Source organism: Rhipicephalus microplus, chromosome 2, assembly GCF_043290135.1.
Source record: "Rhipicephalus microplus isolate Deutch F79 chromosome 2, USDA_Rmic, whole genome shotgun sequence".
Lineage (NCBI taxonomy): Eukaryota > Metazoa > Arthropoda > Arachnida > Ixodida > Ixodidae > Rhipicephalus > Rhipicephalus microplus.
In genome coordinates this window covers 163,012,070-163,039,446 of record NC_134701.1, presented here as the reverse complement: position 1 = coordinate 163,039,446, position 27,377 = coordinate 163,012,070, and the positions used below count along the sequence as shown (strand labels likewise).

At 45.6% G+C, this 27,377-nt stretch overlaps 3 protein-coding genes and 2 non-coding genes across 7 annotated transcripts in view; 2 read left to right on the top strand and 3 right to left on the bottom strand.

Annotated features, from left to right (window-relative positions):
* The window catches only part of LOC119170611 (acyl-CoA synthetase short-chain family member 3, mitochondrial), a 53,715-nt gene extending 39,368 nt beyond the window's left edge, over positions 1-14,347 (top strand). For both annotated transcript variants that reach the window (XM_075887033.1, XM_075887032.1), the window contains exons 12-16: positions 1,839-1,920; positions 2,035-2,157; positions 3,000-3,099; positions 11,036-11,211; positions 14,189-14,347. In XM_075887033.1, the coding sequence (XP_075743148.1) occupies positions 1,839-1,920; positions 2,035-2,157; positions 3,000-3,099; positions 11,036-11,211; positions 14,189-14,284 (577 nt within the window). In that variant the 3' untranslated portion in view covers positions 14,285-14,347. The remainder of the gene's footprint in view (positions 1-1,838; positions 1,921-2,034; positions 2,158-2,999; positions 3,100-11,035; positions 11,212-14,188) is intronic.
* Positions 2,697-9,644, bottom strand: LOC142796433 (uncharacterized). Its single transcript, XM_075887035.1, has 2 exons — positions 9,557-9,644; positions 2,697-5,592 (listed from the first exon to the last, which is right to left on the bottom strand). The coding sequence occupies exon 2, from the start codon at positions 5,011-5,013 to the stop codon at positions 3,895-3,897; it is 1,119 nt and encodes a 372-aa protein (XP_075743150.1). The 5' UTR covers positions 5,014-5,592; positions 9,557-9,644; the 3' UTR covers positions 2,697-3,894.
* TRNAS-GCU (transfer RNA serine (anticodon GCU)) lies at positions 7,609-7,690 on the top strand. Its single transcript has one exon. It is a non-coding gene; the product is annotated as a tRNA-Ser (tRNA).
* TRNAS-GCU (transfer RNA serine (anticodon GCU)) lies at positions 9,561-9,642 on the bottom strand. Its single transcript has one exon. It is a non-coding gene; the product is annotated as a tRNA-Ser (tRNA).
* Positions 14,348-14,811: 464 nt separating the features above from the next.
* cass (apoptosis inhibitor cassowary) overlaps positions 14,812-27,377 on the bottom strand; it is a 41,728-nt gene continuing 29,162 nt past the window's right edge. For both annotated transcript variants that reach the window (XM_075887034.1, XM_037421826.2), the window contains 4 exons: positions 27,089-27,214; positions 24,841-24,884; positions 19,378-19,520; positions 14,812-16,610 (listed from right to left, as the gene is read on the bottom strand). In XM_075887034.1, the coding sequence (XP_075743149.1) occupies positions 16,531-16,610; positions 19,378-19,520; positions 24,841-24,884; positions 27,089-27,214 (393 nt within the window). In that variant the 3' untranslated portion in view covers positions 14,812-16,530. The remainder of the gene's footprint in view (positions 16,611-19,377; positions 19,521-24,840; positions 24,885-27,088; positions 27,215-27,377) is intronic.

Here is a 27,377-nt window from a genome sequence, read left to right as displayed (position 1 = left end):
TTCTCTCGAAAAATAACCAATTTGAATTAACGTTCAATGCTAAGATTTTTTTTTCTTTGGTAAAGAACTCGTCGGCCACGAGTGCTACCTTAAACGTAGGATGGTCGTCGATCACCTACAGTTGATTACATTTAGCCTCTGAAGTAGGTCACTCCTCATTTGCAAGAGTTACGACGAGTATGCATACATTTTTTTTCCAGCGGAACAAAAATGTTTAATCGTCTGTGGCAGATAGCACGTGTTCAAGTCGTTGTGCTCGAGGCATACGTTACGTCATGTACCGAAATTCGAGATTCGCTACACACACTTTAGTATAATTTAATATTTTTCCTGTTATTTTTAGTGACACACGCAATGAGTAACACTCTCCTGTTTCTCCTCTGAGCACTTCCGATTGAGCACTTGCTTGGTTAGAAAACAAAAATTGATTTTAGAAAACAAAAATTGGTTTTAGAAAACAAAAAAATAGTAAGAAATGAATGCTTGATGTTAAGGGTTATATTCGATGCATATGCTATCCAATCACAATAGAATGGGCAATTAACTGTCAGTATAATTAACAATTGAATGAGTGCAGTGAACAGGCACACACTTTTTGTTTTGTGAGCAGCCGGAATCGTAGCGCCACCTGGCGAAGCAGATCTCACCCACGCGTTTCTTTTTTTGTGGCCTCTGTGATCCGCTTTGACAGCACGCGGAACACACATTAGCGTCTAGATTGCAGTTCTCAAACCAAAACATGATCTAGCAGCTTTGCTTTAAATGACGCCCTTTGCGCCATATCTAGGGTGACAATGAACACGCTGAAGCGTGCCTCCGAGCTCTGTGTACCACCAGCGGTAAATGAATAAAATAATAAACCAGAGAGCACGAACGCCACCACGCGAGTGTCACTATTATGACCATGCATATACCTAAGTTAAGGATTAGGATTGGCTGCATTTTTTTTACTAATTACGAGACTTGCGAAATGCGGCCGTGTGAGCTTGTGGCACATATGAGAATTCCGAGGATGGCAGCAGCGTCGATTTTTGCCCGCCAAACTTGCGGTGTGGTGCACATATTTACCACAGTACATATGACTAAGCGCTGTATTTTCTCAGTGAATGCAGAAGAAATTGAAAACCATACGTTGTCTCGCACTTTGGGAACGGATTTCTTGAAACTGGTGTCGTATCTTCAGAAATATTTACACGCGATATCACGTCTCGAACTCATTGATTGAAACATCTGAAAGTAATTTTCTGCTCAACTAATGATCTTAAGGCACTTGTTTGCGTTATCAGTAACACTTTAAAACAGCAAGACATTCTCTCATTTTACATCAGTATTTCTGGTTTGCTATGCCATTTAATTACGGAGCAGGTAACTCTAGATGCTAACATGAAGTCAAGAAAAAAAAGTTCGTTGTTCTTATGAGAAATTACTTATCCCCCGGTTCCTTGAACTTTCCGTTTTATCTTCTTTATCTGCCTTTGATAACTTGTTTTGCAGATCATACCGACTTTTGCATCGGAGTGAAGAATTAAACCCTGCAGTACCTGTAATTCCTTTAAAACGTGTACGACAGTTAGTTTATTAAACCTCAGAAGGCGCTCCGGAGAAGACAAAATCAACATGAACATAATAGAATATCATGTATTGCAACAGAATGAATATCTGAGTGAAGTTGTGATGATCATTTCACAATAAATGTCGGCCACATGGTTAAATCCAGCTCAAGCAACTGGCACAGACGCTTTTAAACAAGCTTTTAGAGGGCGCAAGTATAGATATGAGAAGCGTGGTATATTTCCGTGGTTGACGTGAATTTGTGTTTTTTTACGATTCTTCCGTAGATTACCGATGCCGCCGGGATCGATGTCGACTCTGTTCAGAGCGGATGACGTATTCGTCGTCAAGTACTTCGAAAAATACCCGGTGAGGTTGGCAACCATGCGTAACCATGCGTGCTCGCAGTTGCTTCCAATTTACGTATACGGCACTAAGGGCGCGCCTGTGTCGGGTTTCTATATCGGCATGCGTCTCCAACAGGGCTACTACGACACTATGGACACCGGCATGTTACATAAGAACGGCTACGTGAGCATCTTTTCGAGGAGCGATGACGTCATCAATGTCGCCGGACACCGCCTGTCGACGTCACAGATTGAGGAGGTAGGAGTCTCGCACAACTTTGGCTATAGCTATTTCGGGCCTGTAAGCGAGAGAGCACGCGAAAATTGATACCTCACTGCAAATAGCCAGTAAAGTCCACCCTACTGAGTGAATTATACCGCACTTAATCATCAATCAATTCGAACGTATTAAAGGGCGTACTCTTGCTGCGACTACTTCCTCCACATCAAGAACATTAAGGGTTGCGGTAACGCGGTACAATTCATCGAAAATAAATAAATAAGTATGCAGGAACATTAACAGAAGCAAAATAAACAGATTCATAGTAAATATAATATACATTAATAATGTAATTTAAATTACATTTTACAATGTAACATTTCATAATGTAACATACAGGCTGTATGGTTTCCGAAGTACATTTCAAAGGCATCTGTGAAAAATTCTCACATCGTGAATTCCACAAAACTAGCCGGAATCCCATTGGATCCATTCGGCTGTCCTCCCAGAAAAAGTAAAAATGAAAAAAAAAGGAGAAACAGCATTGGTTTGCACATTTCCGCAAAGCAAAAGCAAAATTCAGTTCTTTTTTTATTTTGGCACGTAGATATGCAGTTCTACAAAACTGAATGAACAATCATTTCTATATATTCTGGTTGTGTTTAAGCTATGTTTAGGTGAACTTAATGAACCATGCACTATTACATGCCCCAATCAATATCACTGTTGAAGTAACTAGTTGTGCGGTCGCAACGGAATCATACCAGTCGATTAGCAGTCGCGTAAATTGCGGAACAATTAAGCAACTACGTGCGCAATGATCTTGACATTTTTGCGCTTTCCTCGCATGAACGCGCCTCCCCGAACGTGACGCCGCGAAGGCCATCATGAAGCACGACGGCGTAGCGGAGTGCGCAGTCGTCGGCGTTCCGGACCCGATCAAGGGAGAGGTTCCGCTCGCCCTCTTCGTGCTCAAAGACGGTAAACATGACGCACAACTCGCATGCTATTCTGCATGGATGAGGAAAGAAGACTAAGAGGGAACGTCACGTGACATTTAACCTGCAGTCTGATTCAGGGCGGTGTATTAGACTGCAGACGTTTGTATCAGACTTTTGGGACCCCTCCAGTGAGGGGTACCAAAAAATTTGCGCTTGCTCTCCCTAAGAAGTATATTTTAAACGCAATGCATATACGTTCTTCGCATCCCAACGCCCTGGATAAGCTCATTCGTCGTGTTCCCCCCCTCTCTAATTGAATAATCCTGGCGCTGCCCCTGATACACCGGTGTCCTACAGTATAGGAGGTACTCACGTGATGCAAGCGGCGCTAGTGTGGCAGCCACCATACTTGAGGTCTCGCGCGCAAACATTATCATCGTACCACAACCAAAGTTCTCAGCAGCGCGTGTTATGCTTTTCTAAGAAAACGGGTTAGTGCGGCGCAGCACCACCAAAAATCACGCTGTCATAGGCCGGATCACTGACGCACCACGGCTATGGCGGCGCACTCGGTGGCGCCGCCTATAGAGGGAAGAACACTGTGAATACCTCCAGTAGAGGCACAGTCGGGTAAAATGGTGGTGGTAGTGGTTAGAAGATGTGAAAAGGCACCTAATTTCTGCAACCCGGTCGGGAGCACGGCGCAGTGCCTGCGGGGAAGGGAAAAAGGGAGAAAAGTGGAAAGAAGAGGAAAGATTAATTGAGCAGTGGAGTGGTCATCATCAACAGAAGCAGCAGTCCAGAAGCAAAGGTAGGGGTGGCAAGGGCCCCATCCTCAGCGGTAGGCCACGATTCCCGTCTCGTCCAGGAACTCCACCAGGCTCCGGAGTGCTGGTAGATGGGGACGAGATGGGAACAGTAGGTGCTCTAGGGTGGTGGCAGGAAGGCCATGTCTCCGGTAGGCTGCGGTGACCCTCGAGCGTTCCTGGGCCAAGGCAGGGCAGGCACAGAGGAGGTGCTCGAGGGTCTCGGGGTCGCCGCAGCGGCTGCAGGCTGGGGAGGCGCTGCATCCCTTGAGGTAGCGTCGGGCCGCAGTCCACACGCAGCCGGTTCGCAGCCGCAGCAGGTTGGCTCGTTCTCTCCTGGTTAGGCCTGCCTCAGGAAGACGCCTGGGTCCCCGCCCATTGGCCACCCTCTGGTCTGGGTGGACTGAGGCGAGGAGCTTCTTGATACGGGCCTGCGAGTAGTCTCTTACCGCCACGGTTTGGGTGATGGGGGTTCCCAGCTGATGTGCTGCCTTGGCCAGCGTGTCCGCCTCCTCGTTGCCAGCTATGCCCACGTGAGAGGGCAGCCAGTGGAAGGAGACGGACGTCCCGGCTGCTGCTAGTGCCCGATACTTGGTTGCCAGGAGACTCCCCGTGAGCCCGGCACGGCGATGGTTGGCGAGTGTCTGCAGGGCTGCCTTGCTGTCGCACAGGACTGCGACCGGTTGAGCGGGAACGTCCTCGGCCAGCAGGTCCGCCACCAGGTGTAGCCCTGCCAGCTCCGCAGCCGTCGAGCTCGCCGGGAAGGGCAGTCGGCACTGCCTGCTGATGGCCCGGGATAGGATGACGCAGGCGGCCGCCGCTGAACCGTCTGGCATGACGGATCCGTCGGTGAAGACCTGGAGCCGTCCTGCCAGTTGCTGCTGGAGCTTGGAGACGGCGGCCTGTTGCAGTGCTGCAGCAGGTGTTCGGCGCTTGGTTACCCCGTCCAGGTGCAGGTGCACCTCAGGCGGCTGGTGGTGGGGTGGTGGAGGGGCCACCGGGACTGGCGGGTCCGGGACCATCTGGTAGTAGAGTGCACAGAGACCACCCATCCGTGACCTCGGCTGGCTGCGAAGTCGCTCCAGGAGGGTTCTGCCGTCGGCGGCACGGTGTAGGCGGTCTACGTGCCCCAGAGCACGCTGGAGCATGTGCAGAGACAGGGGCCACTCTCCAGCCTCGGCCAGGGTCGCTGCCACGGGGGAGTACCTGGGGAGCCCCAGGATGGCCCTCACTGCTCTCCTGTGATGTCCCTCCAGGTCCAGTCTCCTGGCAGGCGTCAGGTCCACCAGTGGAAAGGCGTATAGCAGGACTGAGGACGCTGAAGCCTGGTTGAGTCGAAGCGCCAGCTTGGTCGAGCAGCCATGTCCACGCTGCTGCAGCTTGCTGATGGCTCCCTGGACTCGCCGTACTTGTGTGCAGGCGACCTTGGCAGCTGGGACCCAGGTGAGACGGTGGTCGATGGTGAGCCCCAGGTACTTCACTGTCAGCTTCCAAGGCAGGTTGCGGTTGCCCACTCTCAGCTGCTTCGCGTAGCGTCGTGCTGCGGCCAGCGGGTGGATCAGCAGGGCCTCGGTCTTGGTTGCGGAGACCTTGAGTCCGATGCCACTCAGGTAGGCGGACACCGCATCCAGGGCCGCCTGCAGTGACGTCCTGATGGCTGGAATGGACCGCCTCGATCCCCGGGCCCAGAGTGCCACGTCGTCGGCGTAAACAGAGCAGCGGGCCGCCTGTCGGAAGAGAAGCGGGGAGTCCAGCCATCGCCAGGTTGAACAGGAAGGGGCTCAGCACGAAGCCCTTTCAAATGAACTTCAAGAAGTCCAGAGAGACCCCGACCCAGACGACCCACGAGCGGCAGCCAATAGGCGGCGCAGCGCACCGAAAGGATTAACCCCATCTCGTTCACTCTGAAGTGTTTTTAGAGGGCGGGGTTACTGGCCATCCGGCTGATGATGTCATTCTGGAGTGCGCGCCCATTGGTACAGGCTTGTGTGCATCCGCTTATAAAAGGGAAATGTCGCAGACTGATCAAGTTGTATCCCAATGTAGACGTGAAAAACGTTTTAAAGGAGAAACACTTGCTAGTCACGCGATTGCAAGCACAGTATATGTTGGCTCACAATTTGGGAGCGTCTGTTGCGGCGCCGAGCTGTGGGACACCGGAGAGCGGAAGGGATGCGTCAGGTGATGTTGGTTTGCCGAGGCCAGCGGTATCACGTGGCATACCCTCCCAGCCTTGTTTTCTTCCTCATCGCTAGTCTTAATTTACAAAAGGCTGATCTGCAAGTGTATGTCTGCTGCAGATGAAAAAAAAAGAGGAGGCGACGACATTTGTGTAAGCACATTTGTATAATGGGAGAAATACCGACGTGCACACCATGCGCAACCATCAGATAATCGTCTAAGATGGGAAGAATAGGTCTAGAGTAGCGGTTGTAAACAGAAACGAATAATGCAAAATAGATAGTGGGAGTAGATAACCTCACGAGATAAAGCCGAGGAGTGTGGCATCAAAAACATGAATACCGAGGTGATGACAGAATATACTGGTTTACATATTAGAGTGGCTACTTTTGTGGGTATGTCGATTCAAGGCACATTTAATAAGCACTCGTCACCACGCATATGGTACGGTGAGTCTGCAAATTGTGTGATTCAATCTGTACTCGACAAAAAGGCAAGTGGTTCGGTCATTTTCAAAATTACACTGCGTCATTCTGAAAAAAAAAAAGAGAAGATACAGTGTACATGCTATATCTGCGCCGGTTTCACAACGTTCGATAGCATAATTATAATAGCTGCAAAATGATTCCGGTGCGCAGATTTTCTTACTCTCAAAACTTCTGGGGTTTTGCGAGTGAAAACCCCGATTAGATTGTGAGGCACGGTGTTTAAGGAGACGGAGGGGGGCTGGTAGGGCACTCCGGGAATATATTTTAATGCCTGGTGTTTCCTTAATGTTCAGTCAACAGCACACGAGTGTTTTTGCAGGGGCGGACGCTCTTGTATTACGCGTGTAAACATAGGCGTGCAACAGATTCCACTTATAATGGGGAGAAAGGGGGGCGAAGGGGTCAGTGTATAGAACTGACTTTGCCCCCCCCCCCCCCCCCCCCTTGCGCACGCCTGAGCGTATATGGCTCTTCTGATCACATTTGCACCACCCATTGTCCCGATTACGATTTATTTGCACACCGCTGCCAAGGGAGTCTTAGGACTACAAAGGAAATCTTCGAAATGAAACTGACTCGCCGGGATGGCCGAAGCCGAGAATGCTTTGCAGAGCAATTATCTTTTGTGCAAGTTGCTCAGTATACGTGGGCATGATCCAAATGCCTTGTTCTCTTGGCCACAATGTAATCGTGAGACCAACGGCCCTCTAATATGAGACCGCTTCTCTTTGCAGGGTTTGCCAAGAATTTCTATTTTTTAATATATTTTTTGTGTTGGAGGATTGGGGTGTGCTAGAACGGGGATGAGGGAAGCGAGGAGTTAGAATATTTTTTGCTAAGTGTTGAATGGGGGGGGGGGGGAGAGGTGTGTATTAACTCACTGGAACTTGCACACACTATGTCCGTACGGTAAGGCACGGATTCCGCACAACCCAAACTTTCAGATCGTTTCAAAACATAGCAGATGTACCAGCTTTCCATATATTCCAGAAACTCACGTGTACAATTATAAGATTTTTCACAACTTACACAAGCTAATTTTGTTCTAGGCCTCGCAAGTGTCAATTGACGTGTGACGAGGTGGCCGAGTGGTTAAGGCGTTGGACTGCTAATCCAATGGGCTCTGCCCGCGTGGGTTCGAATCCCATCCTCGTCGTAAATATTGTTTTTTTTTTCTTTCTTTTCTGTAAAGTGTATCCGGAACGTTATTAGCAACTGTACATGCATGTATCGGTCACGTAGCATGCAATGCAATTGAAAAAAAAAAAAAAAAGCAGCAGCCTTCACAAGACGCAGACACTATGCAGAGAGGCAAAGTACGCTGGAAACAAAGCATGCACGGAGGGTAAAGAAAATTCAAAACGAGCTCTTTAACGCTGTCGCGTTAATAGTTTTGGTGCGAGTGCTTTGGCTCATCATTCGACTGGCTCCCCAAGAATGATGCTACGGAAACAACCAACTTGCCCAAGATAACTTTTATTGAAGGATACAAGTTCAGCACACCCCGTTGGAATTTCAATTTTGCATGCGTGTATACACACACATACGAACTTATGCACAGACGTGATGGTTATGCCAATTAAAAAAAAAAAATTCAGGCTAAGCCCATGGCATAAGGTCTCTTCTCCAGTCTCTGGTAACGTCGGCTCTTTTTGCTTTTAGTTCCCTAAACAATACAATGCGAAAGCAAAAAAGAAAATTCGACAAGGAATGTAGAATTGCAGTCGACATCCCTTAATTTCCCCAGTCAAAAATAGCCAGGCACGCATGCGCATATGTGATGGCAATATAAAAAATCATAAAAAAGGTGAAACGTTAACCATGTGGCGACTGATGAATGTCACGATTGACATTTTCTTTTCGTTGATCGGGGCAGTGCTCTAGATGTTTCTAGAATACTGCACGCTCTGGGCGTTAAGAACGATGGACGTTGCTCGTAAAACGAATACAGAAAGCACGAGGCGCTTAAGAATAATTAATATTGTCGTATTTAATTAGTAGTTCATTTAGAATAAAGCGTTTTTTGAAATGCAAGGCAAGTAAAGCGGCGGTCGCCAGGAAGCTTCCAGTCCTAGGGAGATCTGCACGTGGCTTTCGGAATGTGGGTCATTGCGCTCAACCGCGTCGTTTTCATGAAATTTCGCGAACACTAACAGCGCTGCGGTACATTAGGTCCCATAGTTGGACCGATAGTTACACAAACCACTTTACCGACTTTCAAGAGCGGCCACGGTGCCAGCTGTTGAAGCGGTTGCAGCGAAGGGTTCAGTACACTTTCTCCCCAGCCAGTACCTAGGCCCCATCTTCAAAGAGATTCCCTATGTACGCTCCCTATGACCGCTGAGCTAGCCGTTTCACGACATTTCAGCTGGGGTGCAAAAGATGGGCAGGTAAAAATTTTGAAGATGCAGTTGCGTCCCCCCCCACCCCCCCCCCACCCCGCTTGCGCAGCCCCGATGTTGATATGTGGGGTTTAACGTCCCAAAACCACCATATGATTATGAGAGACGCCGTAGTGGAGGGCTCCGGAAATTTCGATTACCTGGGGTTCTTTAACGTGCACCCATATCTGAGCACACGGGCCTACAACATTCCGCCTCCATCGGAAACGCAGCCGGAATTCGAACGCTTGCATCGAGGCTAGGCGGGCTTGCCAGCCAGCCAGCCCAGTCTCGATGTGTAGTCCCTGCAACGTTCGAGTGACCATACCTTTCTTTCCGCCATACGGTGAAGCCAACCTCTCGGCAATGATATCATTGGTTACACGAAAATCGTGGTCCAACGGTCGCAGGTTTACGCAGGCGCTACTACTACGAAGTGTGGCAGCTTGGGCTAGTTGGTATGGCATGACGATAGTTATAGCGCGAGTACAAAACGACGACACAGAGACGTCCTTCGTCTCCTTCTTGTCTCTGTGTCTTCGTTTTGTTCTCGCGCTATAACTATCATCATACTACTACGATCACAAAAAATTTATAGACAAGCAGGATTTTTAAAAACTAAAAAATAATACACCACGTACTTTTCGACGAGGATGGGATTCGAACCCACGCGGGCAGAGCCCATTGGATTAGCAGTCCAACGCCTTAACCACTCGGCCACCTCGTCTGACAACGCCGAGTGGCGTTATTTGTGAAAAGTTGCGTGACGTCAGCAGCCAATACGATTGAACCACGGAGGAAGTCCTTCCTCCGTGGTTCAACAATGAATTGAATTATGCATACACTCACGAGGCAGTTTTTTTTTTTTTTTTTGAAAGTGCCAAATGCAGGAACCGAACCTAGATTAAATTTCACGGGATCATAAAGCACGGATAAGTATCTTCAACTTCTTAACAGTTTTAATGTTTCCACCTGTCCGCCTTTGCCCTCATAGGAGCAAATTTATTCAGCCCTCACTCGTCGTAAGAGCAACCCCCCCCCCCCCCCCCTTTTCCTTTAAATAGACATTAAGGAGCTACTAAACAACTTTTCCTCGATACGGAAAACTGCGCGCTTGTTGCGAGAATTCACTTGGGACGCGAGGAAAACGCACAGAAAGCATAAGTGGGTGGCGACGCCACCTTGGAGTTTCCGCAACATTCGCCGTGACGTCACGTGTTTTGAAGGGCCTACGTAGATCCTAATCGCTGAAAATGAAGTGTATTAACCTTCGAGGGGGCCATAGATTTGACACCCCAAGCGAGAGGAATTTCTGTGAGCCAATGGCACCAAAATAGGATAAGTAAACTTTAAAATCAGCGACTTCACGCGTGGATATTTTGACGCGAAATTGAAAAAAAAAAAAAATCGAACTCTTATTTTCTCCGCTATTAATACACATATGATGGTGAAATTTACGACATTAGCTTCCCCAGAGTACAATTTGTCAGTCTAAACCAATTCATTGTTTCTCTTTAGAAAAATCTTGTCACCGTCCTTAAGTTAGGCCTTTAATTCACTGCTGCTGCTAAGCTCTTGATGGCTCAGTGTAGTGAAAAAAAAAAAAAAAAGCACTGCTTGGGAGAAGTACAACATTTAACTCGTCATAATTTCTTTCATAAAATGAGCTTTTTCTTAAACAGTGCTTAAATACAAGTGCAGAAGTCCCAAGAAGCAACTAGCTTGGCAACCGAAGCGAAGCAAATGATCACCTTCGCAACTAAAGAATTAGTCTTACTCAAGAACTCTGCAGCGCTTTTCGGAGGAAGAGACACCGGCTCTCTGGGTCACGTAGGTCTGTAGTGCCAACCCACTAATTGCAAGCTTGTATGATCCTCCGTTGAGGAAAAGGCACAGACTTGTACGATTGTTATCCGATTGTGCGTTGCGAATGACTTACTTCGGCCATAGCAGAATATGAAAAAAATGATGTTTTGGGGTTTTTTCACATCCGCACATATTCATGTCACCGTGTCGCGATGAAATATCGCAAGCACTATGAACCACTGTTAACTGTGAGCCAATTCGACCCTGTGTACTATGAACCACTGTTAACTGTGAGCCAATTCGACCCTGCGCAGACAAATCGGAGCTGCTGGAGAAGATACGCAAAGAGGTGGTTGAGAAGGTGCGGAACGACGTCGGGCCTGTAGCTGCCTTCAGCCTCTGCACCCGAGTACCTGCACTCCCCAAGACGCGATCTGGCAAGATACCCCGGAAAACTATCTCGGACTTGGCACGAGGGAAAGCCGTGAAGGTGCGCACTACGCACTGGTTTAAGATAATATGGTTTCAAACAGACTGAAGGGGAAGGAACGAAAACTTTGTTTTTGTTAGACACAGCCCAGTGGAACAAAAAAGTCATTATGTTTTAACTGAAGCACAGTGATTAGTGACATATCAGTTTACCAGGCAATAATATTGATATCTTGACAATATAAATTTATAATTCAGACACATAGAGAATAACAATTCTGTACTTGTCTGGTTCACATCGGCCATGCCACATGGCAACATCTATCAGGCCTCTTACATTTGCTGCTATGGAAACCCAGATTCACTGTAAGTCGTTACAAGACTACCGTAAAAAAGTTTGCAGAAAAACAGACACTCCAATATGACATAAACGGGAACTTGATGGCATTCAAAATTATATGTTAATTGCTACACTACCGCTTAAAGTAGTATATATTGTCCTTATGATTTTCCTGGCTTCACTACGTGATGTCTACATTAGGTACTGCTTCACAAAAATGCTTATTGTGCTACTTTCAAGTGAGGGCTAGTGAAACGAAGCACACACTTAAACAGGCTTATGCAGTTCATACATGGGTAATGGAAACTGTGCCGTTACAATGTAATTATCTTCTTCACAGTCTAATATTAGGATCACCATAATTTTCTATTTTACTTTTCTAGTTTTCTAGCTTCTATCTACTGGTAATGCATGCGATTGCATGCACTACCAGTAAGTGCGAATGACCTCCTAGTGCATGCCAATCATGGTAATATGTCATCCGAGGCATAACATGCCAACACCACAAGTAATGACGAGGCACACCGCAGTGGAGGGCTGTAAAAATTTCAACCATCTGGCGTTGTTTAATGTGCACTGACATCACACAGTAAGTACACGGGCCTCTACCATTTCGCCTGCACTGGAAGGCAACCACAGCCGCCCAACCTTATCATAACTCCAACCTTCAACATTTTTCTTCGAAGCAAACAGCTTGGAGGATGCTTGAGCTTTGCCTTGAATGCAACAGTGTCACTGGGCCTCGTTAACACTGCTTTCTTAATCGCTCAACGGTGGAGACGCACCACGAGAAAAGTCTGTGCATGTAGCACTGATCATTTTAAAACTCTCCTAGAATGCCTACTGCAAGCGCAGTTGCAAAGCGCCCACTATACGCTGTAATTCATCATTTTTCATATCAGAGAAGTTCACACTACACGTCCGTAAGACAATGCATACACACAAGTTGCCCTTCGCCGATGCTATGGCTGATGAAGATATCGGTTATACCGGAGCATTTTGTAACGAATGGGTGGGCCTTTAAACCACCCAATGCAACGCGCGGTTGCTACTTGACACTCATATGGGTAATTTTTGAAGACAGATCTAAGCACTACAGCGGCTCTGTGGCAGAACACCAACTGCCCAGCAGAAGAATACCTAGGTTTGATTATGGTTCGATCCCCGATTTTGAATTTTTTGCATCTATTACACTATGACTTTTAACGACACCTATAAAGCCATTGAAATGATTCCTTAGGCACCCTAAATGAAACAATCACAATTATACTGAGTCATCACTGTAGTTAACATATAAAGTCCAAAGTTAACCAGGAATATTGCACAGAATGTTTACACAAAGAGATACAAGGGAGGCATGCTTGTGTTGAGAGTAAACCTTACAAGGCCTAAATAGAACTAAGAGCCTTAGTGTCCTGCAAGCTTTATCAGTCAAACTCAGAATCTGAGGCACCATTACACTGGAATGAACTACTAACAAGACTAATTTTATGCCCTACCCAACAGTAGCACATTTCAAGGATCTTTGCATTGCATTAACGAAATTTATCCTGAGACTAGCGGTTTATCTTGGCAAGTACTTCAAGTTTGTCCAGACTTTGTCAAGAAAAGGCACATTCAAGTGGCAAATCACTAGGCCGTGGTGTGAGATTATGGGCTATTTAAGAAAATCGTTGATTGATATTGATTAATTTGTGGGGTTTGAAGTCCCAAAACCACGATATCATTATGAGAGACGCCGTAGTAGAGGGCTCTGGAAATTTCGACCACCTGGGGTTCTTTAACATGCACCCAAATCTGAGCAAACGGGCCTACAACATTTCCGCCTCCATCAGAAGTGCAGCCGCCGCAGCTGGGATTTGATCCCGCGACCGGCGGGTCAGCAGCCGAGTACCTTAGCCACTAGACCACCGCGGCGGGGCAAGAAAATTGTTCTAATTAAAAAAACATTGAGTTGTAAATGTCAGCTTGCACATTGAATAGCCTTAAAAACAATTAACTATAAACAAGTAACTATAGAATGAATTCACTAAAAGAGCTTATTGGCTAACGAATTCAACTTCGCGAAAATTTCAAGAATCCGTCCATTACAGGCAGAGTTGCAAAGCTTTGTTGAATGCTGCGATCGCATTCTCTCTTCTGTCGTCCTGACGAAAGCACTGGAAGCTAAGCAGAGAGCAATGGCAGAGACAAAGAAAATATGTCACGTGCACCTCGTGACCTTGAACATCTTCGAATACAAGAATCTTTCAGTGTAATTACGCGCGCACGTGTGGACAAGTCGCGGCCTCCCATGGGAATCTGTGCAACGACTGAGAGCGCCACATTCAAATTGGTCAATGGCTGATAGATGGCCTTCTATGAGCGATTTTTGAGCGTCTTCCGTCATTTGTTGTGGGAGAGAAAGCAATTTACAGCCGACTGATAATTTATTGTGAATTCTAGGTTGATGCTGCGCTATAATATATCGTATGGCTCGCGTGTTCTCAGGAGCCTTAACTACCGATTGGCAGAATTTTCTGACCATGCTCAAAACATGTTGCAGGGCCCCTTAATAATAATAATAATAAAAAAAAATCCCCAATGAGTGTGCAATGCTTGTTAGAAGGGCACGAAGTAAAGAGGCCAACGCAACACATTCTGCTTGCATGCAAGGTTGGTGAGAGACCTCACGAGCGTTCTCATTTTTTTCTTGCAGATCCCAGTCACAATTGAGGATCCAATGGTGTACAAGGCAATAAAGGCGGCACTTCAAGAACTCGGATACGCAAAGGACGCACCCGATCCAAAATGAACGAGAAGCCTGCGCAGTGACATGTAATAAGACCTCGAATTAAAAAAAGAAAAGAAACGCGAACATTTTGTAGCTAGCCTAGAATTACTTGAACAGCATGCCTATTTCCCACATTCTTACAATCATGGCATGTATGATTTTACAATCAGCAGCACAACAACCCACACATAGAAAAAAAAATTTTTTATTCATAAATAACTTAAAGCTGTCTTTGGGTAAATTTCAGTTCTAATCTTTACAAATGCTTGTGCAGAAAACAATGCATTCTTAGCATTGTTCAAGTGGGCACTAAATACATACTGATAAGGATTCTGCATCGCGAAGATAGAGTCGATATGCCACGATATTTTCCAGTACAAACTGTGAAGTTTCTTTGTTAATGAAGGGATAAGAAAGTTATTTTTGTCATGTTAAATGGCACTTTTGAGCTGAGAAATTAAACACAGAAACTACCACAATAAAAGCATTACACTTTACAAGAGCACGCTACTACAAGGGCTCATTCTTTAAAACGAGGCAACGCAGTGTTGGGCTTAATTAAAAACGCTTTATTCAGATATCGTACAAACTAGCCATCCACTTTGAGCTCGGAAGCATTACATGTTTTGTTACAGCCTTTTACAAACCAAGGAAGCTTCCCTTGTTTCTGGCGTTGGCAAACAACACTGACCAACAGATGGCGTTTTCTGTGTATCTGTTCCCATAGAGTTTCTCAAAATTAACTAGAGGGCACTCTGGCGCTGCGATCGTTCAGCGACCATGGGAATGATGGGTAGTACACACATTTGCCTAGTCTTCGTACTTGCGGGCGGCGAATCATACTTGCGGCTCCGTTTATTGCTGTGCTTTGGTTTTGTTTTGAAAGAAAGATTGAATACATTCGAACTTCGTAAGCCAATTTGGAAAGTAAGTCTAAAAAATAAAATGGTGAAGCGCAACCGCTGAACATTTGCTAATACTTGTTTCGTAAGAAAACAGCTCCAAGCCACACGAACACACACGCTGCCAAAGGCAGGCCAGAAGTACGAAACTTAGACAAATGTGTGTACTACCCATCATTCCCATGCTCGCTGAAGCGCTGTGCGTTGCAGCTCCCATAGACACTAGCGCCAGAGTTCCTTCTAGTAAATATTGTGGGAAACTCTATGTCTGTTCCCACAGGACGATTGCGACAATCGGCCTGGCGTTTTCAAGCACCATGCACCTTGGAGAAGGCTGATCGTTCACCCACAGTTCTGTTGCCTCTCCCACCCCTCCTCCCATTGCATCTTATTCTAACCGACCATGAGCCCAGACATAATTTTAGTGGACAAAATTTATTAACAAGGCACATGACGACGTGCCTTGGCTAAACGGCCAGCCAACGGCAAAGCTGCAAAAAAGCTGCAATATGCAGCCACTATGAAGATGAGAAATGTTTTTTTTTTTTACAACTCCAAGAAACATGGCAAGCATATGCGAGGACTGAAACATTCTTTTCAAGCAATGCTGGCACACACAACTTACAATATTTACACTTCACGTTACACTTACAAAGAATAGCCTCTCCGAGCAGTGCAACCGTGGCGTGAAAAACTGGTATTGGTTGCACAACTGCAACAGTCGCACATGTCGGTCCCTCTGTGAAACCACGACGAGGGTCAGCCGAGAAAAGACTTTCTAAAAAATGTACATACGAGCTTTGATGGGCCTCACAAGAATAAAATTAAAAAGAAAGTGCAGCACAATTTTAATAACACTAACGTCGAGTAACAGCATGTCAATGCCGCGAAAGTAACACACATTTACCTTTAGACGAAAAATTTGCTGCGTGCAGAGGCGAATCGATAGTTTACGAGAGCGGGTAACTCGCCCAACTAGGACTGCCTCGCAAAAAGCATTGCCAATGCTCAATAAAACCTGCTGCACAGTATCCACTCCCTGCTGAGAAGCAGGTAAATGCCTTAAAAAAGAGAGGGAAAAGGGGGGAAAGGATAAGCCAGCTGTACAGATGTGGCATTGGCTGCACTGCTGCCTGGCCCTTTCTTCTCTTCCAACACCTGAAACTGGATGAGAAGAGGGAGAGGTATTGCAAGGTAGGCAAGTATGTGCATGGACATCAAAAACAGAGAAACAAAGAAATGTGGAAGGGGGGGGGGGTGGAGCTGACAATGATGGATGCTGACAGCGACACACGTCGTGCGACGCCGGTGGAGGGAAGAGGGGGAGATTGTGTGAAGATGTGTGGCCCCAGCATCCCGGGCTGCTCACGAGTATATCCGCCCCCGCCAGCCCCGGCCGCCGCCCCGGAACCTGTTGAAGCCGCCCCGGCCACGGTTTGCAGGCACTGCGAGTTGGACGGGAATCGAGAGTGAGGCGATGGTGTGAGCACTTTGGCTGGTACCGGATGACTGGACAGCAAAACTCAATGTGCCCTCATTTCACAAAACATTGCAAAGCGACACTTGTTAATTGAACACCTTTATGAAAGGTGCCAGTGGGTCTACTTTGTAATAACCGTTAACTTGAAAACGACAATGCAGTGCCCTGGTTATAAAAAACCCTCCATAAAAGGGACAAGAACTATTTCTAGGTGCGTTGGTGTCTTCTATGACACTGTACCACTGGTCTCTAGCTTGAGGAGCTCAAACGGTTTTCTTGCAACTGTTGCAATAAAAAAACTTACATCACAATAGTTTGGCAGAACAAGCAGATGGTATTGTGAACACAATCTTTACATCGCTGTTCAACAATGACTAGCACTTGTAATTGGGTCCATTCACATTTACTGACACCCAGTCACTTACACACTCCTGTCTATCACCAACTTTCATGATCGTTCCCATATACACTACATTATGGGTGACCTATGTTGTAAACATGTGGCGAATCGACTAGCGCTGCATAGATATGTTACGAGAAGCTGGTAGAACAGTTGTGATTCATTAGCAAAGAGTGCGAGAACTACGCTTACAGGCCGACTTGAACACACCCGACAATGACCTCAAACAGTGTAGGCAGTGCACATTTCGCTTCTACATTAGAAACAAAAAGGCTACATTTAACTCTTTTGTTACCATGCCTATAGAACGTGGGCCACTGGTGACCAAAATGCGTGCCATGGGAGATTTTAAAGATATAGGCACTCCTATCAACTAGTTGCACCATACAAGCGCATTGCTTCTTCCTCTGTAGATAGTTCTTTCTCAAATTGCGGTGAACAGGGATTGAAAAATAGCAGTTAGCTTAACCACAACAAAAAGAGAAGTGAAATCACAGCCTAAATCTTGTATCACAAATGTACGAATCCAAATAAGGTTGACATTCAGCGAATAATGAAATCTTGCAGCAATGAAAAATCGTTGCAACAAGAGGCATTGCTGGCGTTACCGTATATTGCAGATTGTAAGTCGACTCCAATTATAAGTGGACCCCCCAACTTGCAACCCCATTTAGGAAAAAAAAAAAATTGACTTCAAACACAGCCTCATGCTGCAGCCGTAGCACACCAGTAAGTCTTTCAGAAGAGGGGGTGACGCAAAGAAGCATTTCCTTGACCATCAAACATTGCTCAACTCGTCGTCGAGTCGGGTCGAGAAGGATGCAGCAGTCACGGTCATTGTCATCGTGTGAGCTATTACTGCTGCTCGCCTTACAGGATGCTCGTCGAAAAGGATGCTGGTGATACCGAGATGCCACATATGGAAAACAGCGCATGGATCATGTCAGTTGGCAGTTTACACCAGGCATCATTAACTCATTGTGCCACTTGACTCAAAGAGCTCGGCTTGAACTCGGTTAGCTGGATGTACATATCTTTGCACGACAGTACATGCTCTTGCTTTAATATCACTGTAGCAAACACTCGGACTCTTGCCTCTCTGGTCGTGAACCCGATCTCAAACCGACTCCTCCATGGCGGGGTATTGTCCAAGCTTCAGTTTGTGAAAGGAACAGCGCGTCATCGCGCATGCAGAATCTTAATCCTTTGTTTTCTTCATTTCCTCAGGCACTTTTTCAACACATCGAACTTCCGCCCTGTTTCAACATTGCATTCCGACTTTGCGTGGAGCATCGCTTGCCACTTAAAAGCAGCACTGTACTGTTGCTGGTGTAGCCGTGGCATATTTGGCGTTGAGCAGCTTCGCAAATTGCGCACACTGCTGTTCGCAAGCAAGGCGAAATGCAGACATGGCGAACAAGCGTGAGCACAAAAAGATGTGATAACGCTAGCGAACGACTGGTCATGTGGTTTAGTTCTCCGCGAAGTGTTTCCAACCCACACAGCGCTGCTAGCTTTCCCCTGGAACACCTATGGTGCTTCGCAGGAAATCGGCATTTTTAATTGCCTAGTCAGCAAGCGCTGTTCTAAGGCACACTGTCCACCAAAGTGAGAAACGCTTGTCACGTCTTCCGTGAATGATAAACATGACGTTTTTGGCGACAGGTAAACGTGTGTCGCTTGGTTAGCGAGCGATAAGCGCATGTTGACTTTCATCGCAATCCAAATGCACTGTCATACATTTATGCGGTGTGTGCTGGTGTTGTTGATCTCGCCTGAAAGAAGGGCTGATGCGGATGCGCTACCACTGTAACCGTGATATTATTGGTCAGGAAACATGAAAAAATGCTGTATCTCAGTCATGCAGTTGCTGACACCTCCTCCTCTAGCCACCATAACTCCACCATAGTTCGTGTTCATTGCAGCAGATCCCGGCTCCGGAAGCAGCGCACGCCCATTGAGAGACGGCACTTCTTGAGAATGCGTTGCCTCTTTGGCTGGTGTTATTATCGATGCTTTGAACAGTAGTCAATCCAACGATGACGACCGTTCGTCAGACCCCTAAGAAAAGACTTTATGATTCAAAGTTGATCATAGGATTCCGCAGATAGGTCGACTCCCATTATAGGTCAATCCCTAAACTTTGAAAAGCCATTTCATGGAAAAAAAATGTGGACTTATAATCAGCAATATACGGTAATATTTGAAAAAGTGGACTTTTTGAAAATGCACCCTTAAAGAAGACAAGTCCACCTGTTGAAACACTGACTCCGGTGACATCCAGTGTTACAAGGATCTTTAAGTCGTACGAATCACAACAAAGAACACTCACACTGGAAGCCTTGTACTTTGGTGCTATACTTCCCGCTGGGAGGACTGTACAGCTCTCGCTCGTTCTTGGATGGTGCAAATACCCTCTTTGTGCCTTTGTTCGTGTCCTCAGGATAGGAGATGCGCCTCTTCTCTCCTTTTGCCCTGAGCAGTGAAAAAAACAGGTCAGTCACAGCAAGTATGGCCGCCAGGGAATGCATGCGCACCGTTCTGTCATCACCCGACACCTGGAATAGCAGGCCAGGCTATCGGCCAGGCTAACATAACCGGAGTCATCATTAGCAAATCACATCTGTCTGCAGTTACTGCAAGGCATAGACACAGCTGACAGACAGACCACTAAATGATACTGAACGCAGGAACATTCAAGCAGAGTTTCTAAGTCAGTCTCTATTTAAGGATCATTTACGTAAAAACAAAACTGCCTTCTACTAGGCTCTTCCCAAAGGCTAAGAGAGCTATTGCTTTAGCTTTTATGACTAACAAAAGGACCGTCGACGTTCCATTTCTCGGAGGCTCGAAATTTCAGATATTCCTAACTTCCCTGACTCATCTGTGGCACTGTCAAGTTCCCTATAGACACGTATTAAATAGTCAAATTTCGGACTTTTACAAATTTTCCCCATCAGATTTTTTGGCCTTTTTACCGCTATACTCAGACTCGAAGTCACTTCTGATGCTGCCATTTCAGTTGTTTTCATACCATCGAGCCCACCATACTCCCATCGAAGGTCTGGCCAGCAGCACCGCGCCGCAGCTGCCACACACTCGAAACTGCAAATCCCACAATCTAGCGCATGCCGATACGTTGCCAGCCGTAGCTTACTCAAACCTGTGGCCAGAGTCGCATGGTGCTGTGCTCAGGTCTGCCTTCAGCATGCTTGCAAACCTGTGGAAGGTGGTTACGCAACAGATCCTGCAGAACTGTTTTCGCCACGCAAGCTTCATATGAGACACTGAGACGGTTGCCTCACCCGAAGTGGACAACGTGTGTGACGAACTTCCACCCGCAGACGTTGCCCTCGACAATCTGCATGCTGCAGGTGTTTCGATTCTAGCTGGGATAATTTTTGAGGGCTTCAACAAAGCTGACAAAGACCTCGAGCTGTGTGTGGAATTGACCGATAACGAAATCATCCGTCGAGTTATGGAGGATTCCAACGACTCTCGACACCGCGATCGAAATGGCAACGCCTACACAGCGAACGAGCTCGGAGTTGATGCGAGCACTTATAAAACTGTCATCGGTGTAAAGCGACAGCATGACATTAGCTGAAATCGAGGCAGACGTCATCGTGAGCTAGTGGAACACCATGCAAACGAAAGTAAGACTTTTGTTTTTTTGAACACAAGGTGTTTACAAATGCAGTAACGCTGGCCACATCAAAATCTTTGTCTTTTGTTTCTTTTTTTTTAAATGTAAATGGCTCTTTTCACAGCAATCCATAAACGATGCATTCGCTGAATTGCTACGAAAATCCTGTACTCCTGCTGTGATCTTCTCTGTCAATGAAAAATACCTATTAAAAAGATGCACCACTATTGGTTGCATTGATTTTTCCGGACTGTCCAATTTTCTGGACGTTAGTGTGGTTCCTTGAGGGTCCGGCAAATTAAATGTCAAATGTATAAACACTACGATGGAGTGCCCTGTATGTGCGAAGCAAGCTGGATAATGTGACACAAACCAGTTTTTTTCAGTTATTTCAAAGGAACAGAAGGAATGTGCAAGATGTTCAGAATTTTCAGTGGCTTGACCATTGTTCTACATTTTGTAGGTTTAGACTTGGACTAAGTGGGCAGAAACGCAGTTTAGTCCATTGCTGCAGAGTTCAATGGCTTGGGTCGATTCGACTGGGCCGCCGATGAGAATGACAAGCTTTGATCTTGTCATGCAGTCAAACACATTCTTGACCAGGCTGTCACACACAATACATTGCGTAAAATATGAAGTAGTTTAATGGGGAATGCGAATAGAAAAACCGCAACTTTTTCAAGAACAAAAAAAAAATGATTTTGTGTTTCGTTGTGTTTTGTATTCTAAACTTTCTCCCTAACATATTAAATAGTCAAAAGCTGAGAATAAACTACAAGTAATCCAAAAATACAATTAACGCACTTGTGGTGGCTCATTAAAGTGCGAAATTACACTATTTTTGTGCACGCGGCACTTCACACAGAGGTATGTAGGACTAACCATCTTCTCCCAGAGCTCACTTTGGCAAGCAGCCCTCTCGGTGAAAATAAAGTTGCGCCAATAAATTCTGAAAACAAGGCCAGTCCCTATCGTCTACTTGCCAATCTCGAACAGACAGCTCGCACCGACCGCAGTTTCGGCATACTGCGCCACTGACGAGGTTCTCCATCGCATCCGTCCCCAAAATTAATGCGCTTACAAGTTCGTCTTGACACTTGCTTTTTTCGTCGATTATCTTTATCTTTCTCTCTGAAGTACCAACGAAGTCATCAACACTATGAATGAAGCTTGAACAATCCAAATCGGGGGCGTCAACGCTGCCGCGACTAGGCATGGCAGCAGACGAACGTCCCATCGCCGGAGCTCATTGCTTGCGTTTGTGGCGACTTCCCTTGCACTGGTGCCTCGTCATGAACTTTCATGAACGAAAGTCTCATTCCTCACTATGCCCATGGTAGGGAAACAGTACCTCAGGGGCGATTCCACGAGAGATCAACACGGGTCCAAAAGTTGATAGTTTAGATTTCATTGAGTATTTTATATTTCGTGCACCTCTCACCCGGTAGCCCGAAAGTCAACTTCGTTTTATTATTAATGGCATAACTTACGAGAAAAAAAATATCAAACTTCACCAACACGGAAGCACCAATTTCGTCACCTGTCATTTTCGAAAATTGCAGATGCTATAAAAAGACAAATATTTCTGTTTCAAGGAAGATACTTTTTACCTGAAATGCATGTCTAATGAAGATTGAATTCATATGGTTTCAAGTTTGTATACCTTAAGAAAATAGCTTTTAAAAATATCTAATTTTGCGACAGTTTAAAATAAGTTACGTATTCCCCATTTTTTTTTCTCCAAAAGTAATACAAGCAGCGTTTTCAAACTTGACACGTTTTAAGGATATAGTGTGTTCATTAGGTACACAAATTATTGCTGCCGTAGGGCAAATGTAAATTTTTATATATTGCCTCAAAGTTTTAGTATTAGCGAAAGTGTACTTCCACTGAAATTTGAATAATAAAAAACCCCATCTTCGATTTTTTCTTAAAATCACGTAAATAGACAACCGAAGGCCATCATACAGTAACATAGAAAAACATGTTGCATTATTTTGTTTTTAGCGACATTATTCGTGGTACAAATCAAAGCTTTTCGAGAATGCGCTAATAGGTTGAGAAATCTAGAAATCGAAACGGAAAAGTGGCAATAAGCTTCAAACGCGAGTAAACGTGACCGCATTTGGTGAAGAAAGGCTGTTTTAGCAGATAGGAGTAACTATTTTGAACATGGTATTCTACAGTATCTGAATTCACTCTTATACGTAGAGCACTGAGACTTCTAATATGTGGTGCCTCTCTCTTACTGACACACAGATGGAGCTGCTGTGACGGCCATGTGTTTGCAACACGTTGGGTAAGAGAATTGAATGTTGAATGAGTTCATAAACGATTCATAACAAATTTTTATCATTTGGGGCACGAAGACTGCCGCATTAGACTGAAGAACACGCTTTAGGGCAAGTTGTCATCCGTCGTCTGCTCTACAGATGAATTGCTGTGCGCCGTATCTCGGAGGCAATGCTTTAGATCATATGGTTCAAAGTAGGGACAAAGATTACACCTCCCGTAATTTTATCGACAAAAACATTGTGAAATTCATTTTAACGTACTATACTCCAGTTTTGCATTCGCACTGTGGATGCTTGCGCACAAGTATCCACAGTTTGAATACAGTATGCCTTTAATCATAAAACGAAGTTGACTTTCGGGCTACCTGGTGAGAGGTGCACGAAATATAAAATACTCAATGAAATCTAAAATATCAACTTTTGGACCCGTGTCGATCTCTCGTGGAATCACCCTCAGGCAGTTGTGTACGTCTATGTCTCGGGAAAAGCGGGCAAACGAAGAGAGAGTGCTCCAATCATACCACGTGACTTCAAAGGCTCACTCGCCACGCTAGAATGCATGGGGAACAATCTTTTTATGTTGTCTTTTAGGGAGAATGCCACGCTGCCGAAGTGGACTCTGGGAGAAGAGGGCTAGGCCTGCATGCCCGCGTAATTTCAAGAGCCGGTGATGCCGCAGAACGAAGTGCGGCGCACATAGAAATCGGGTAATTTCGCACTTTTGCAAGCCACTACCAGTGTTTTAATTGTATTTTTTTAGAACTTCTAGTTGATTCTCAGGTTTGATTATTTAATGCATTAATCAAAGGGGCCCTGCAACACTTTTTGAGCATGGTCAGAAAGCGCTGCCGATCGGTATTAAGGGCTCCCAAGAACATGTGAGCTAAATAATATAGCGCAGCACGTAACCTGGAATTCACAACAAATTATCAAAGTCAGCTAAAAATTGCTTTCTCTTCTCTCGACAAATGACGGAAGACGCTCAAAAATCACTCATAGAAGGCCATCTATCAGCCGTTGGCTGATTTGAACATGGCGCGTTCGATCGTTACAGGAACCGCCATGGGAGGCCGCGACTTGTACACACGTGCGATCCCACTAATGAAGTTGCGCACACGAAAGAACAAAAAAAGCAGCGCTCAAGGTCACGAGGCGCTCGTGACAAATTTTTTTCCTCTGCCATTTCTCCCTGCTCAACTTCCAGCGCTTTCGTCGGGACGAGAGAAGAGAGAATGCGTCTGCATTGTAACTCTGCTCACAGTGGATGGATTCTTGAAATTTTTTGCGGCTTTGATTTGTAAGTTCTTGTAGCGAATCCTATTCATGGTTACTTGAAGTGTTTCAGGACCCCTTTAAGGAAAAGGCTTGAACGAATACAAAGCACAAGATCGATTTTTTCCAAAATAAAAATCGTGCTTGTTCGACCTGCATCTCTCCTAAATATCGACACTTACCTTATCAACGCTAAGGAACATGTGGGAAAGTTTTTCAGCGAGTTATCACACTACCTCGAGTGAACCAAGATGAAGCTTACCGGAAGATGTTTCACTTTGTGAAGTAATAAGGTTATCTAGATTGGAGCTTGCTGCAATGTAGCGAACTCAACTAATGAGCACAGCATTATAGTTAGTCTTCTCATCGTGCCATCATTATCATACCACTATCTTCATGGTGGGTCTTGTATTCCGTCAATACATGTTCGCTGCATCTACGAAATTCCATGGTAAATAACAGAAAATCCTTGTTCAAAGCTTTTCAGATACATTTTTTTAATGGCTATAAAAGGCCATTTGTGAAGTCAAACAAACAATGGAATACTTCAAGGACATAAGAAGGTAAAATATATGCTGCTTACCCTGCTGCCTGAACCGTCTGAGAATTTTCGGCACCAATCTTCTCCTACAAACAAACGAAAAAAAAAATTTTCAGAGAACAGTAAAAGTCATCATAAGTACAATTATGTAGATAAAAAGTACCCAAGTGCTCTCAACACCATCAAATGCACATTGAAAATACATCTTGAACATTCGAAAGTGAAATCCCAGCTCGAAAGGGGCTCATTCATGAACATTTAATGTACCATTCCTTATGCTAAAATGGGTTTAGGATATCCACTTTCGCTGCCCTACACAGAGTTCTCATTCCAGAATACTGCAATACAGTCGAAACCCGAAATAACGAAACCCCGCGAGTACGAAATCCCCGCGGAAACTAAATATTTCCGGGTACCCGGTGAACGTTCATAGAAGCCCATGTATTATGTATCTCGCGGCAACGAAATGTTTTCGGACAGCGATCCCACATTAACGAATTTTCTACCCAACGCGGACCTTATTTTACCCTCTGGCCAAAAGTTAACTGTCGAAAATATGCTCGTATGCGTGTTATGTGCACTCGAAATTTGTAAATGTTTGCTTTTGCTGCGCCAGCGTGGGTACCGCCATTTTTATTCAGTTAAATCGGCGATGGGGGTCTGTGCCCAGCAACATGCCTGGCCACACTGCAGCAGGCGATGGCAAATGATCATGCGGGCTTCACCGCCACTGTGCAAGTATCACGCACAGATTGTGCTTTGGCCTCACCAGATGAAGATTTGGACGAAGGCGCACTTGACGGCGAGAGTGGTGGCAGTGCAGTGCCTCTATCCCTGGCCAACCCCTAGTGGTAACTTCGAGCCATCAACATCCCAGATGAACTCACCGTTGATGCGTTCGTTTGCGCTGATGACAACGTAGTCGTGTACGAAGAAGTGACCGACGAGGCCATTATCGAAAGCGCGCGTGAAGCTGACGACACCGAGGACCAAGAAGAGATGCACGCGGAAAAACCTAACCCGCGGGTTGTTTTGGATGCGCTCGACACCCTTCGCTCCTTCTTCGGTGCACATGACGACGTAGCAATGGACCACTTTTTTCAAGTGCGAAGGGAGAGCTTTGAAGTTGTTGCACGGCAAGGGTCGGCAAAGTAAGTTGACAGACTTCTGGCAATAAATTTTCGTTCTGCTGGCCGTATCACTGTTTTTATGTCTCACACTCGCAGCAACGAAATTCTCGCGAAAACGAAATTTTTCTGTTTCCCCGGCGATTTCGTTATTGCGTGTTTTGACTGTATCCTGATTAGAGTTATAGCTCTTCTAGTCTTTAGTTTACAAAGACCCTTGGTGCCGAAAGGGCACATAAAATATTTTGCACTTTACTCTATTATAAGCCTATTTTCTTTTTCATAAAATGGCCCTCCCAAGTTCTGGGGGTCGACCCATAATCGGAGTCCACCTATACGCACAACTGTAAAGTCTACTTCAAACCATAATGTCGACTCTTCTGAGGTGTTCGACGAACGGTCGTCGTCCTCAGATTCACTGCTGTATTCGGCGCTCGATAACGTCAGCCACAGAGACAACACAGTCGCCAGCACTGCCATCTCCTAACACACGTGTGCCGCTTCCAGATTTGGGCATTTTTACGATACTGCGATGATTGCGAATTGAGTCAAACTACTTCAAGTGTGGTTGATATGTCGTTGGGCTGAGACTTTGTGCACTTCTCATTCGTGGAAAGCAGCGACGTAGTGGCAGAAACTACTAAATAAGAAAAAGAGACAGATTTCAGGCATGGCAGCATAGCGCGAATCTTGTGAAATGGTCCGGCGGCATAATTTTCGTTCCAGTCTCAGTCAAGATTTCGAGTTATCTGCAATCTGACCCAAAAATACTTCCGAGATAAAGGGAAAAATAGTATACACGGGACGTATAAAAAAATGTTTTGTGCTGTGGAAAATTTCAACTTAGCCGATTATGCAAGTTCGAGTTAACGAGATATTACTGTATACCAGAGAAACTGCATGGTTGAAATCTGAACACAAATAGAAAAACTCGCAGCAAATTGCATCGAATTGGAAAATTTCAAGAGTGGTGTCCCTTCAGCTATTCCTATTTACGAAGATTGTACCACATGCTTTTCCAATTGTTTAACTCGTGTCCGTGAGCCACGTATAACCTTGCGGAAATACCTGCCCCATCAAGTGGTCGATTAATCACACCGTCCCAGCAATGCCAACAGAGCCACTTCACTGGCCCCTAACAAATCAAAGAAGGGGAGACGTACATTTGTGGGGACTGGCTTCCACGAAAGTGTGATTGAGGACTTGAAGGAGGGCGGTACATGAAACAGATCCCGGATGAGAGCGTTGATGTTGGACGTGGTCTTCAAGGCTGCCGCCTTCAGCTTGTTCTACACAGAGGGAAGCGAAAGCGCAAACAAAACGAAGATCAGAGCAGATTCAATGCGGACTTGTGCTACACTCCTCAGAACGTCTTTCATTGACACGCAACAATCATTTATCAGTACTTTTCCTTCCTGTACATGTGGCCTTGGCAGAGTCGGTGAACATGCA

Excerpts from the sequence above, each read along its gene's own strand:
- LOC142796433 (XM_075887035.1), bottom strand. The coding sequence starts at position 5,013 with ATGCTCCAGCGTGCTCTGGGGCACGTAGACCGCCTACACCGTGCCGCC.